The sequence below is a fragment of the Drosophila arizonae genome, chromosome 3 (assembly GCF_054131065.1).
Source record: "Drosophila arizonae isolate 15081-1271.41 chromosome 3, UAZ_ARI_1.0, whole genome shotgun sequence".
Taxonomy (NCBI): domain Eukaryota; kingdom Metazoa; phylum Arthropoda; class Insecta; order Diptera; family Drosophilidae; genus Drosophila; species Drosophila arizonae.
In genome coordinates, this window is record NC_142923.1 from 17,392,877 (window position 1) to 17,408,517 (window position 15,641).

Below are 15,641 nucleotides of genomic sequence, written 5' to 3' on the forward strand. Positions count from 1 at the left end.
GAGTGTGCTCGAAATCATAGTCATTTATTTATATATAAGCAATATTTCATATTATATTCTAACTATTTTACTTTAGCATATTCACCTTTGTGTGAGTCATTCCAGATCTCATTAAATATTAAAGTTAAACAAAGACTAAATGCGAGTCTAATTACCATTTCCATTATTCTATTTGCAGGATAACTCTTAGTCCATCACCATTAGATATAGATATAGCCTCTTGTTTGTCCCTTTGTTTTAGTCGCTTTGCGCTCTGTTTAATTTGGTGGAAAATTGCAACAGGCTGGCTAATTAGGCTTTGGGCAATGATAAATTATTTGACCGCCAGGTGGCGCTGCCAATTGTCCAGCATTCGCAGAGTTCAAATGTCAGCAGTGGGCGTCAATTGGAATGCCCCAAGAAAAAAAAAAACAGTGTCTACGCTTGTTGTCTCCCTCCCACTCTGCCTCTCCCTCTCCCACTCCCTGTCTCTGTGTGTGACTCGTGTGCCTGTGCCCCAAATTTGTGGCATTGACATTCACCGGAAGCCAAGGAAAAGCACTTGCCGTCGGCTTCTTGTCGCCTCGTCGATTTGCTTATAAACATACTATATATGTATATACATATTTATACAATATAACGTCTGGTATTTTGTAAGTCGCACTTCACTATTGATTGTGCTTTACTTCATTTGCTTCTTCCTTTTCGTTCCGTGTTTTTATATGACCAATCCAAATCAATAATACGCGCGTTACGCATACGCAGCGTCAGCCACAGGCGATTCAATTTAAACTTTCTGACATTAGCCTTAAATGCCCAAAATAAAATAAATTATATGATATGATAAATAATTGCAAGCAAATCAGCCCCTGGGCTATTAGCGCAACAAATTCAGTTAACAACAACGCCAGCTTCCTTGGTATTTTTATGCCCAAATTGTTTAACTTTGTAAAAGCAGATCTAAAGTAAAGTCAGTGAAGTAACTTTTTAACAAAACGAAATGAAAATATTTTATCTCAAAGCATATATAATGTGCATATAAAAAAATATATATATTTGTTTTTCTTCCACATATATTAAAATTAATATTTTTTTGTTTTATGTTTCAGGAATTTTTTTAATGTTCATGAAATTTTACTGGCATGCCTTAAGTCTTAAATCTATAATACGTTTTTCATCTATCTTAATTTGCCCTCTCTCTGATAATTAATGACAGCTAACTTCTTGTGCTCCAAGTGTTGAAGCTGTTATCTTGTATAGACAGTAGAACAGGGGAACCAAAAGGAAATCAAACATTAGGCAGAAGCAATATATGAGAAGAGTAAAATGCTTCTGCTCAATGAATAGCTTTCTTTCTATACATCTCTCCAGCGGTCTGCATGAAGTACAAATTTACATTAATAAAATTGTATTATCAGTTTTAATTTTATTATTTTTGTTATTCAACAAAATATATTTATGTAAATTTTGTAGTCACTTATGACCTGACCTGTTGCACATGGAAAATCTTTTATTTATTTATGAGTTTAGCGCGTTGTTTTATCGCATTTCAATTGTGGTAAATGCCAATTTGTCAAGCCAAACATTTTGGTTAGTTTGTGTCAAATGAAATTTAATTGCGAATTTATGCGCATTATGCGCATTTTAATTAATGCCATTTAAGCTGTTTTATTATTTCAATGGTTTTAGTTTGCTCATAAATTATTTGCGACAAGTTTTAGGCACGGAAATGTGCGTACGGCCGGATGTGTAAACAAGATACAAGGCAGCATGTGACAAATGACAGGATATTCGCATAGTAAACATTTGGCTAGAATCGAAATTAATATCTTAAAGCCCATGCTCTCCCATTGACGTCAACTGCATATGCAGTGGGCTAAAAATAGTTGGCTATTTTAAGGTCAGTTCACGCCCCACATTGCAGCATTAATGATTCACCAATGGCCAACAGCTGGACAGCAAAAAAAAAAAATGTAAAACCCTTTACAATTCATTTTGCATACGAAATGATGAATTCCCTTTAACAAGAACTGGCAAATGCACTCAAATTTCAATTCACATTTGGTTAACCCGAGTACACATGGCAATGAAGTGTCCTGCAGTGCCCTAATGCAATGTGTGGAAATACCCTGCGGACTGAAAAAATAAACTAAAATGTAAGAAAAACCTTTTTAGAAATTGAATGGATCAAAGGTTCCAGTGTATAACTATAGTAGATAATTTAAGGAGAAATGATTAATTTTCTTAAATGAATATACGCAGAGAAAAATATATTTATAAAGTACTATATATATTAAAAAAAAATATATATATATATACTATATATATATATATTCTGGCGTATAACAGATAAAAACTTAAGGAAGAGAAATAAAAGTGTGCATTTTCAAAGATTTTTATTTATTTAAATCTTTCTAATGTATTTGATATATAATTGTTGTTATAATTCTTTTTGTGCTAAAATTATGAAGATTTATTTGTTACCAAATCTATATAGTATAACATATTTATTAAAAAATAAATGAATAATATTAATCAATTCGAATTTAGTTTAATTTGTACTTTATAAATGAGACCAACAATAAATTAAAAAAGAGAACTGTAAATTTAGTGTCTACATTTAAATAAATATAATTTGCATTTTCTGTTCACAGCTTAAAAATTTTTTCTTTATTTAAATGAATGTTTAATGGTTATCCGCCATCCCCCTTGATTGTTTTTTTGTTTTCTACCTATCAAATTGTAAATCTTCTTAACTGCATTTACTTATTTGATTAACAATTACAGCGCCTGACATGCGCTGTGAATGCGGTTTTAATTAAATTGTTTACGACTTGGTCTCACATGTTGCCCACCTATTTACATATTGTCCAATCTGTTTGCCATGCATTGTTTATACAGCTGCAGCTGTCTGCTGACTGCTTTGTTTGTTTATTAACCTTGTTAAATGCAGCCAATTAGGAATAATTAAATGTGAATCCTTTTCAAATTATTGGGCTTAATGCCTAATACAATTAATGGTTAACTATATGCATGTAAGCCCATTAAATATGTACACTTAATGCCAAAACTACAAAGCTCTGAAATGCGCTTAAAAGTAGGCAATGAATTTTAAAATGTAACGTTTTTACAATTGAAGATCGGTATTTGAAATAAAAGGAACGAAAATGTACAAATTAAATATATGAAAAGCTTGTAAAAGGTAGCAGAAAATATGTTAAATAAAATGGAAAAATTAAAGTTAAAAAATAACAAAAATATAAGAATAATAATCATGTGAAGCCTCCAATCAGAAACATAAGAGGATTTAATTTTTAAATAACACAAATGATAATAAAAAATAGATAAATCTTATAGCAAAATATATAAAAATATATCTATATTATTTACGTTTCACAAATTAAAATCTTCTAATTTTTCCCAAAAATGTTTTAGGCCCCGCTACAGATGCCTCGATCTAAAAGCCCAAATTTAATATGTATATTTTAAAAATATTTTTTTTTTTATGTATTTATATGGGACACTTTTTTTAATCAATTTACGTGTGGTGTTGTGCTTTTAAGTTTTTTAAATTTAAGAGTACAGAACACATTATCCTTTTCTACTTAAACATAATATTTTATGCAATGGAAATGTCGAATCATATATTTTAAAAATAATTATGATTTATTTATTAAAATTCATTTCATTTCATATAAAGATCATTCAGCCATTAAATTAACTTTGTTGTGCTTGCTGTATTTATTTGTAATTAACCATATATTTTCGCTGAACTTTCTTCGATTTTTTTTTCTGCATTTCCAACTGAATTCTCGCTTTCTGCATATTATATGGTAATTTTTCATTCTCTTCTCAACACCCACACACATCAGCTAGACAACCTGCTTTGCTTCACTTATCATATAATCAGCTGGGCGGGTGGGTGTGCTGGTGAGAACATATGTGTGTGTGTGTAGGCATGCCAGAGCATATATTCCATATACCACTTAGTCTTGTCGTGTCTTGTCATTTTCATCTGCTTCCGCTCCGCGCTTCTTGTTCTTTATTTATTTTTATTAGCCCGCGCCGCGCTGGAAGCCAACTAGTATAGCTGGGCGTCAGCCACGCCCATCGTGTAATAACAAGAATTTTCTTTTTATCAAGTGACACACATCTTGATTCAAGTGTCTGCTGAGCCCTGACTCAGTTGCACTTCCTCTAATGATAATGCTTAATTTTTTTCGAGAAGAAAATTTGCTCCGAAATTTACGTTTGATTGCAAATTTGCGAGAATTAAAGAGAGAGGGAGACAGAGAGAGGACAGAGTGATTGACAAGTTGATACCCTGTAATGTGTGAGCTTAGGCCTAAGACGCATAAGCTGTACAACAACTGTCAACTGATTGGGGGTATTCATGAATGTGTTTTTCATGTTTTCCTAGCCTTATTATGCCTATTTCCTACTGCTTAATTTAGATGGGTTTTTAATGAATAGATTTGCACTGCAATTTTATCTTCTTTCCTACATGTATAAATAGCTCTTGGCCTAACTTATCTCCAATTCTCCTTAGTCTCACAATAAACTCAAATCAAATAGAGCTTATCAAACATATCGAATTAAAGAACAATTTCACATCAGCTGTAGCCCTTTGCTTAGCTTCAAAGTAGCTAAATATTGTAAAACTCACGCAAGGACTCGAGTTGCCTAGACTCAAAGGCTTGTCGCCGAGCGAGGACAAACAAACGAATATAAAAAAAAGAAATTGATTGACAATTATTGATATTTTATGAGCCTAAAAGTTGTTGTCGATGTAAATTTGATGTGGGCATATTTCCTGGCATTAAAAAGAAAACCAGACAGAGAGAGAGAGAGAGAGAGAGAAAGATAGAAAAAAAGAGAGGGAGAGAGTCGAATTGACATTTATTTAGACAGTTTTACAATTGTTTTCAGATTATTAAACATCTACGATTACTTTTTGATTGCCCATATTCGAGTTGGAAAAGTCACAAGATTTTCCGAATTTTTTTAAAGCAAAGTTGACGAAAGATTTACTAAAACTAAACACTTTTCAAAAGAAATGAATTAATTTAAATTTATTAATAATTATAGTATTTAATGTGTGAATTAAGACATGAAATCTTAATATGTATGTATATTATCTGGATTTTATGTAGCTGTATTTAGAATATTTTTAGTTTTACTTTATACACATACTATTTTAGTCATTTCACCTTTACATGTATATTATATTCAACAACATTTAAAAAATAAAACATTAGTACACAAATTTTTCTTTTCCAGAATTTTAAATAAAATTTAAATAATTTAATATATTTACGAATACCTTCAAGTATGTATATATTATATATCGAATTAAATATTCTAAAAACTACTTCTCTTACTATACTTTTATAAATAACTAACTAATAAATAATATATGATAAATAATATTCTTTTTTTAATTTGACAATTATAAAATACCAAAATAGTTGTTGAAAAAAGTTAACTGTATTTTTCCTATTATTTCAACTATTTCAATGTTGAATTTCATATATTTATATACATATAAGTATATGACATTTTGTATCAAAATAAAGTTTACAATATATTAAGAGACAGGTTTTTAGGAACCGTATTAAAAGCGCTCGAAAACGTGTTGAAACATAAATTTAGCCTTACATTTTTATCAAGTCAATTTTTTCTCAAAATTAATTTATCATAAATTTAATGGCTTTTTAAATTATATTTTTACAAACAGTGCTTAAAATTGTCATAAAAAAATGAAGTAAAGAAAACTCACCTGGCTGTTGTTACTTTTCAGCGATGGCAAATAGATTAAATACAAATTAGATTAACGCACGTTTACCGTTTATAGCGCGATGCGACGAATTGATAAACTTGAATTTGTTTTTTGTCTTATGTGCACTGAAAATTCTAACTGTAATCGAAATTTGTCAGACAAGTCAATGTTGGAAACACGCACAGCGCTAAATTCTTAAAACTTTGTCAATTAAATTGCAACAGAAAAAGGCGAATTATTGTTGAAACTCTTTTTTTCTGATAAGAAAAACACTCGAACAAGAAATAGAGAGGTCATTAGTTTTTTTATTTCTTTATTTAATTTTTTTGGCTTGTTTGATTTCAAAAACTGTGTTCTTTAACCGTTAGTTGGCGTAGAGCGCTGGTTGGGTTGGTTGGTTCACTGGTTCGACGCGCACGATACGAATGCAACGATAACGACGACGACGACTTGTTTTATACGCTACGACTTCGCTTGCCGCCTGCCGAACACCAAACATATTCGGCAAACGGTTTCAACTTGAACGTTGTTTGCATTGCTTGTTCCTGTTGCGCCCAATTCAATGAAAGCTGCACGCCGGCATGGCGTTTGGTTTGCGTCTTGGCTAAACGGCAAAGCTCTAGTGAAGCGCCCACGCAGAACCGAGCAATATATGTGCGTGACGTCAGCGCGACGAGGTCGCCTTAATTGAAAAGCTTTTCTAGTTGTCTGCCATTCGTTGGCTTTCAATTTTGCTGTTGGCTGCTTCTTCTTCTTTAAGTACGCACACGCATTCAGTGGGCGGCGCTTAATTTTTTGTGGTTTTTTCGGACACCTTTTTGGATTTACCAACCACAAGAGGGTTGAAAGCTAATCAAAAACAATAAATTATGTAGCATACGCACAAACATGCACAAAAGACATCTTTATTTTAATAATCTTTTAGTTTTTCCGGCCTCCCTGTTTTTGTTTTTTATTTTATTTTTTTTTATAGAATGTGACGTTCCAAAGCTGCGGATCAAATTTCTTTTTGCAGCTGCATTTACATTTCCCATTTAGGTCTCCCATTTGACATTTGACATTTGATTTAATCACTTAAAATGAAAGTTAATCCCATTGTGCTAAAAGAAAAAGGCAAAATAAGAGGGAGAAAAATATAGAGAAAGGGAGAAAGCAATGTTAATCTGAATCATAATTCAAATATTACGAATACGCACTGCGTTGCGGAGAGCTTCCTTTATCGCTTAATTCCCTTTGCAATATATGATTTAATGGAAATCATTTGATGATGCTTCAACACGATTTAAAAGATAATATAAAACTAATGTTTCAATATAATTATGTAAAACAAGATATGAAGTGAAATTTACATACTTACTTAAATCTATATACATGTTTAAGCAAAAAAGCTATACTATAATTTAATCCAAGTCATATTCGGACATGGTTATAATATATATATATATATATACAAAAGAAATACAAACACTACATATAGAAACAATAAATGTAATATATGTATATATAAACATATATATAGTTCTGAGAGATATGAAATTATTTTCTTCTGTAATTATGTAAAATGTAAAACAAGTATAATTTTTTTTATAAATCTTTTTAAATAAGGAGATTGAATAAATTTATCATGTGTATAAATTGCTGGCAGTTTTCAACTAAATATCTGTAACCATATAATAATATAAATAAAAAATAATTAATAATGTAAATAAAAAATTACTCAATTTTTCCAATTTCTACAGGTCAGAATTATTTAAATAGCATAAAAAGTAAAAGAAATAATAGACAAAAAGTAAAAGTCTAAAAACAATAATAATAATAAAATATAGTTTTATATAAAATAATTGCGAGTTAATAAATGCTGTAATAAACATATGCAATACACATCTCCTTATTCGCAATATTTCAGTTCTATTCATTTCCTTAAATTAAAGTCCACAATTGGATTGTATGAAATTATACGGTTTGTGTCCAAATAAATTGCCAGCAACAAAGCTTGTCAAAGCTCATGGCTGTCAGTGAACAGTACAGAACAGGCTGAAATAGTGTGCATACTCATCACTGTTAAAGCTACAAAATCTTTTACCTATTACAAATTAAAAAGAAAATAAAATGGTACTGATTCAAAAATTAAAATAGTCAAAGTCATGCATAAAAATTAAATTATTATTTTAGTAATTACAATTTAAATATATCATATCCTTGAATTTCGCTTACCCACATCAAAATATGTCCTACTTAATTCTTAAAAAAAAATAAATAAATAAATAAAACTGAAAAAGTTAACTGAAAATATCAGATTATTTGATTTTATTCAAAATCTTGAATGCAATGAGAAGTCAGCCAAAAACTGATATAAGAAAATGAAAACTAACTTTGATTATTTTTTAAGGAATATTTTTACTCTTTATTTGATTGCTATTTATTTATTATTTTTATTTTATTTTTTATATATATATATTATTATGCAAATATTGCCGAATTTGTTCATCAAATAAAACAGTTTAGTTTTACATCCATTCAATTACGTATCGCACTTTGCTGGGCTTTGTTTGATTTTTGTTTTATTTTGCAATGAAAGATTCATTTCGAGCTCAACTTAGTTGGTAAGAAAAAATATGATTGGACAAAAATTTGTATATGGTACATAATAATTACAATTAAATTACAACTAAATAACCGTAAATATTTATATGTATATGTATATGCATTAATTATTCTTTAATTTCCATATTAAAATAATGTACACTAAAAACTTAGGCTTAGGAGTCGAGTGCCCATTGCTTAATACACTTTCCCAAAATACGATTTGACGCATTCTTCTTTTTTTATATTTAAATAATTTCCTAGTTTGTTCGATTTTGATTTAGTTTTGTGTTATTGCACAACAATTTCTTCATTTTGTTCTAAATTTAATTACTGTTGATACGTTTTTCTTCTTCTTGTATATAATTGCTAAATCACTGGATTTTCCTATGCATTTTCTTTTCAATTTTTTATCTTTTCAGTTTTTTTTTTTTTGTTCATTTTTAAAGCAGAAAATTACAAAAATGTGTTTTTTTTTTTTTTTTTTTTTTTTTTTTTGCCTAAATAATTTACATGGAGTTAAGCTTAATTACCATTTGTTGTATATTTTGTATTTGTTTTTGCATTTGCCAGCTCGTGCTATAGACTATTTTCTCAGTTATTGTTCGCTTAAATGCTATGCCTAAATATATATGTGATATTCGATCTACACAAAAATTCGCCAATTACTAAAATTATGCAATTATCGTAATCCATATATGTATATCATATATATATATATATATATATATATATATATTGTAAATGTGTATATAGTTATCGTATGTGGTATTAACTATTGCTCAGTAAGTGTGTTTTGCGTGTTTAGCAACAGCAAAAAAAGAAAGAAAAAAAAATGAAATACAATAGCTAAATAAATTATAATATTAAATGAATTATTGCGCCAGCTATAAATCGACTCTTCATATTGTTTAAATAAATTTTGTTTCATTTCCTTTTTGCTCGCTCAACACGACGATATCACAACAAAATGTACCAAGTAGAAGAATTAGTTATCGTTATCAGTTATCGATTGCCACGAATCGATTCACGTAAATGGTGGCGGCAGCACAATCGGATCGAAGCTCTGCTGTAGCATTGAAAAGTTACTGAAATTCGCCATGCGCCGATAACCCCACAGATCCATGGCCTCCGTGCAGACATCCTGAATTTGTTTGATCTGGAAAATCAGAAAATTAATATATGTAAAAAAAATGTATAATAAATTTATAGATAATTTACTCGGCCTACCTCCTCCGCCCTGAGATCCTGTTTCCAGTGGAATGGCGCCGATCTGGAATCACGATATGTGGAACTAACGCCGCCCTTGTTCTCCTTGGTATGAGTATCCAGAAATTCTTCGACAGCCGGATCAAAAGGCAGTCCGTAGAACTGTAAAATATCCTGAGTCATGTCATACGGATTCAGCGAGAGATCCTCATAACGCAAAGTTCTATGGGGGAAGAAGAGGCAAGTAAAATAATAATTTATAAAAAATAAATAAAATAGTCAATGTAAACTCACCTAAAACGTCCTGGATATGCTTTCAGCAGTTTCTCCGCCGTCCTGTAGTCATCGACCAGATCCTGACAGACCAGCGCGGGATCTTCGCAATCCTCGTTGCCCGCACACCAGACGCGATGACGCCGAGACTGCATTGTGCCCCGCGGATCTCGGACCAGCAGCACGATACGCACATTAGATAGACTGCAATTATATGGAGATTCGAGAGTGTTATGCATAAAGTATATGATTAAGCGGAACAATAATTGCATGCACTCCATTATAACTGGCGTAATAGTTGGGCAGTCAGCGTGAAGTTCGCTGTGCCGTAACAATGTCATTCAAATTAAAAGTTTCAATTGAGCTTCATAATTGCTGTTTATTGTTAACTACCTATATTTGCACAGACAATTTGCAAATTATATATTTTTATTTTTGATAATATAATGAATAAGTTTTCATAGTAATTTCGAATTTAATTAATTAATATAACAACTCTATTACAAGGTCTGTTCTACGGAATATTTACATGAAGACTCTTTTTTTTTTTCATATTTTAAATATTTTTTTTTTAGTCAATTAAAATATATAATAAAAAAATAAATAATAAATAAATAAAATTAAAAGAAATAAACATTAAATTATATTGAGGATAAAAAATTATACGCTACTTTTATTTTTAGTCGACTGAATTTATCTTTTTATTAATAAATATATTTTTTTAATTTCACAGTGTGTAGCATGTAAAAATTCATAAAAATTAATTTTGATTTTATAATTTATAACAACAGAGATAAAAATGCTTTCAAATAATTTACAAGTTATGACCTAAACATTTTTGACTTTAATTTCACATTTTTAGCCTTTTGCAATGTAAATGCTGTCGCTCAATTATTATTCACATTCAAAACGTCGTCGTTATCAGCGACAATGTGAGAGCGTAGTAATTGACATTTACCACAGAATAACCAACTGCATTCCCTGCCCCAGCGTCCCCAGGCTCCTCTCCAACCGCAATTCTAATGAGTTTGTGGCAATAGCTAACTGTCAACTCGTCAACAAAATTATGCAGGCACAAATGTATCTCACAGATACAAATATATATAGGAGCTGACATGTGATAGTAAATTGGATTTGAATGGCAAAAGCTGCAATGGGCAGATTATTTGGTTTACCCAAATCAGCAATCATATATTTCTAAAATATTTCTTATCTATTTGCATATCTTTAATCGCTTATCGATCAGACGAATTATGTACGATAATAACAAACGCTGACAGTAGTCAAAGAATGTATTTCATTGATTCATAACTACCAGCTGAAACAGAGAGATATGTATTTCACCTTCTACAAGCTGCTCTGTTTAATATGCCTCATATAGACTCTTATTATTGCTGGGTATTCAAATCGATGAATATGTGTTGCACAACATTTGCTGCGAATATGGTCACAATATATAATGAATATTTCGAGCAATTGAACAAGAAGAGCAGCCAAAAATATTTGTATACCAATGCAAATACAAACACAAATAAAGCATATAGATATATGTATATTTTTACAGCTGGCTGGCTAGAGTTGAGACTGTTGACGGGTTGACTGTGTGTCGACGCGCGAGATGTCATCAGAGAAAGCAGCAAGGCGTGCAAAAATAATAACAGTAACAGTTAACAATAACAGTAACAGCGGGAAACCAGCTGCAAAAGTACCCAAAGCAAACATGAAAAAAAAATAAAAATAAACAAAACCCAAGAAAAATCTTATAAAAACTTGCACTAAAGCCGCAAAAGCAAATTGTGCAAAATTCGAAGGCAAATTGAAAAACCACTGAAAAAAGCAAACAGATAAAAACGTCATTTGCATATTGCTAAAAGCCATCGAAAGGGGCTCCAGCCGAAGGCATCAAAAAAGTTCAATGTTTAATGACGGCGAATTGTTTAAAATTTTGGCAAATGTTGCAATCAAATATAATTGCTTCAATTGTTTTACCCAAATACACAAGGAATTTAAAGCTGAAACTAGCTTAAAGACACAATTGGTATTTAATATAGTACGCCTCTCTATGCAATTCTCAGAAATAGCCAAGTTAGAAAGCTCTTGAAAATGTTTGTTTATTTTTATTCACGATTTCTAAAACAGTTCAAAAATTATAAGTTTAAAATTATGTAAATCGTATGTTTTGAATATCCACAATTCAGCTCTCAGCAATGTCTGCAATATCTATAAATATATGACATATTGACAGCTCATGGTTGGGCTTTACATACTCCAATGTTTCCTTTGCTTCTCTGACAGCTGCTTTTGCGCTTGAATTGAATTTCTTTTTAATTACGTTTTATTTCATTTTTAATTTATGCCCAAAAGCACTTGATGTGCTCCAAGAGCTGACTGGAGTAGCACTTAATGCACGTACCTACATATATACGTATATATTATATATTGTACATTAATAGCCTCCCACACACACACACACACACACACACACATGGTTTGCACACTCAAATTTCACTTTTTGTCAGCTTTTGTTTGCTTTTTACTTATTATGTAAGCAACATTTAAAATAATAATTAAGCATATACTTGAACTAGTTCAGCTAATGGGAAATGAATCAAGACAAATAAAAAATCTGCTCATACAAGTGAATTTAGTATTAAATAACCTAAGCTTTAATATTTTTACAGTATTTAATTATCTTTAATACATTTATTTTATATCTAGTTTATTAACTTTCAAGTACTTTTTATGGCTGCCATCAAAGTCATGTAAAAAGAGTAAGCCAACCCATTTCTGTTACAATAAATCAGAAAAAATAAAAAACATTGCGCATACGCTTCGTTGACCAAAGGCTCGCTTGTTATGCGCGTGTGTGTGCGTGTTGGTTTATTTATACTTATAAATATGCATAATTGTCGCGTGCGGGCTACAAAAAAATCTACGAGGAAACTGAAAAATATACATATATATACACACACAAGCAACCACAACAACAGCAACAAAATTTTCAACCATGAGAAAATGCAAAAAGAAAACAAATATAATTTTTTCCCCAGTGAGAGAAATAAAAATACCAACAAAAAAAATAGTAGCGGAAAAAGTTAAAAAAAAAAAAATAAATAAATAGCCAAAGGCAGATGCAGTTAATGAAATTTTAAATTCAGCACGCGCCGCAATTACCCAACAATTTAATGAAATAACAAAGGAAAATCTTAAATGCAAGAAAGAAAAAAGGTTTGCTTAGAATAAACAATAGCTTAATTATGCATTCTGAGCATATATACAACTGAAATAATATCAAGCCAGAATATAATCCAACTTGACTTTTAACTTTAATATTGAAACAATGAGATTGACCTAGCCGTAAATAACTTTCATTTCCCCCATTACTTTCACGGGGACTCGCCCTGCTCGCCATTGTTCCCAGACAATTAATCAACATTATCAGCTTATGTCAGACAAACCCTAAAAGCCCTTCAAATGAAAAAAGCAAGAAGAAGAAAATGAAGAGGGCACAGTTGCACGCATGAAACGAAACGAAACTCAACCGCTAATCCAGTTTAATGCTAATTACACAGCACAGCACATCCGATAATATCCCGACAAAGTCAACATGAGCCGCCTCACATATGCCCTAATATTAACAAATTGGATTATTAATATTATTAATGTCGAGCAAATGAGATGAGAGCTAAGTAGAAATTTATTATACAATAATAATATATTATAATCAAGCGAGTACAAATTATAAATAAAATATATTATGTACAATTTTTTTTTTTTTTTTTTTTTTGCCAACAGTTAGTACTCATCAAACATTAATTATTATTTCGTATAAATTTTTAATTTAAATGTTTTAATTTTATAAATTTATTTATTTATTGATTTATTTTCATTTATTAATTAATATTTATTTATAATTTTTTATATACTTTAATTTTTCTTAATACTCACTCATATATTTAAATAAAATTATAATAACCTAACACATGTAAACATAAATAATCTTTTCATATAGCTACAAAAGCTCCAAAACGATTTCTATAGCTGCTTAATAATTATTTATTACTGTGAAATAAAATACAATTATTGCTAGAAACAAAAAGGATTATTGTATTTAGTTTACATATAAAAACAAATTCCCCCGCCAGCTTTTCAACTATGAAATACCATTCGATTATGCAGCTTAAATATTTCATTTTCTCATTAGGCACACAAATCTCATTGTTAAACTCGTATGTAAGCTGCGCCTGCATTGGTATAAAAATGGAAAATATATACAGGCAGCGCCGCGCGCTTAACAATAACACAAATGGAATCCGAAATGTTCCAATGGGTCACGCATATGTGTGTCATTCATTAGATGTGCTGACAGATGAGTAATGACTGAGTGTAATAGAAATCAGTGCTGAGCTGCGCTAATGACCAGAAACATTTTGTCTATCGATTGCTGGCTAGGTTCATACATGAGGTTCAAGGCCCCGAGCAACACGTGAAAGACACGAACTAACCACTTTTGCTTTTCTATATGTACATATACAAACACAGATATGTATATGTATACATATGTATTTGGTGAAGCCGTCACAAAAGTTATGTAAATATTTGTGGCTAACGCCGTCATATATATACACACATGACACACAAACTTGCTATTATATTGATAAATCATTAGTCTTTAGCATAGCATTAGAGCTGACCTACAAGCTACATTAAAAGACAGTTCAGCTAACTGTAAAAGTTCTTTACATATATAGAACGAAACACATTTTAGCTTGGTTCAAATACATCAACACATTTGGAGACTTATCTGCCACTATTGATTTGCGTTTTGTTGATATTTTTAAATAGCTTTGCGCTGATTTTGTGCCTTTTATATTTTATTTATTTTTTGTCCGTGTCTTTTGATCTTGGCAACGGTGTCAAAATGCCGCAAATTGACGCAATAAAAAAAAGAAAAGAAATAGTAAACAGCGTGTCCGAAATACTATGTGAGGGCTTGGAGTGAATCACACACGTAGCTAGTTTTTTTTTATTTTTTTGGCCATGTTTACGCGACACTTCTTGCTGGCCAATAGGTCAAAGTTGCAGTTGAATTGTGCAGATGACAGCCAGAGAACAGCTCAAGTTGAGAGTCTACATATTAATGTATATATAATATATATTTGCTCAAATACAACAAAGAGACAGTGCGCGAAATTAATATCCATCAATCAACATTTTTACTTTAATTAAACTATAATTTTTTTTTTAATAATAAAAAAAAATTTTAATTTAATGATAAAATTATATGACAAAATAAAATAAAATTTTTTTAAACTTAGTATATATAAATTTATATAGGCATAAAATTTATTGATTTGCGCACTTTCATGGAATAAAATAAATAAAAATTGCCATAGATAAACTTGTTCACATTTGCGTGAAACAAACAAAATTTTAAAAAAGCAAACAAAAAAATTATAAAAAAAAAAAACATAAAATAAAAAAAAAAATAAATAAAACAAAACAAAAATTAAAAGAATTTAAATTAAATTTTAAAAATAAAAATTAATTTAATTTAATTCAAAAAATTGATGTTAGTTAAACTAATATGTAGACTTTGAAGTTTATTTTTAAAAAGTTACTTTTTCAATGTCGAATTAAAAATTTAATACAATATATGCAAATGTCGTATTTTCATATTTTACATTCTCATAAAACACAAATATTCATAAGCCAAAGATCACGCAAAAATATATATTTTATTTCAAGATCAAAAGTATACAATATATATTTGTTTTTTAATTAGCACAATTATTAAAATAAAAAAATTCTATTTGAA

At 30.1% G+C, this 15,641-nt stretch overlaps 2 protein-coding genes across 3 annotated transcripts in view; both read right to left on the bottom strand.

The window, feature by feature from the left end:
* The window catches only part of sNPF (short neuropeptide F precursor), a 43,271-nt gene extending 37,074 nt beyond the window's left edge, over positions 1 to 6,197 (bottom strand). The window contains exon 1 of the mRNA XM_018002736.2: positions 5,759 to 6,197. The gene's annotated coding sequence lies outside the window, so the exon portion shown is untranslated. The remainder of the gene's footprint in view (positions 1 to 5,758) is intronic.
* A 1,933-nt stretch (positions 6,198 to 8,130) lies between these two features.
* The window catches only part of LOC108611399 (carbohydrate sulfotransferase 4), a 39,137-nt gene continuing 31,626 nt past the window's right edge, over positions 8,131 to 15,641 (bottom strand). Inside the window, exons 2-4 of one of the 2 annotated variants that reach the window (XM_089464971.1) lie at positions 9,845 to 10,027; positions 9,563 to 9,773; positions 8,131 to 9,500 (exon numbers count right to left, since the gene is read on the bottom strand). In XM_089464971.1, coding sequence (XP_089321097.1) covers positions 9,369 to 9,500; positions 9,563 to 9,773; positions 9,845 to 10,027 — 526 coding nt within the window. In that variant the 3' untranslated portion in view covers positions 8,131 to 9,368. The remainder of the gene's footprint in view (positions 9,501 to 9,562; positions 9,774 to 9,844; positions 10,028 to 15,641) is intronic. The other variant, XM_018004001.2, reaches the window with a different exon arrangement.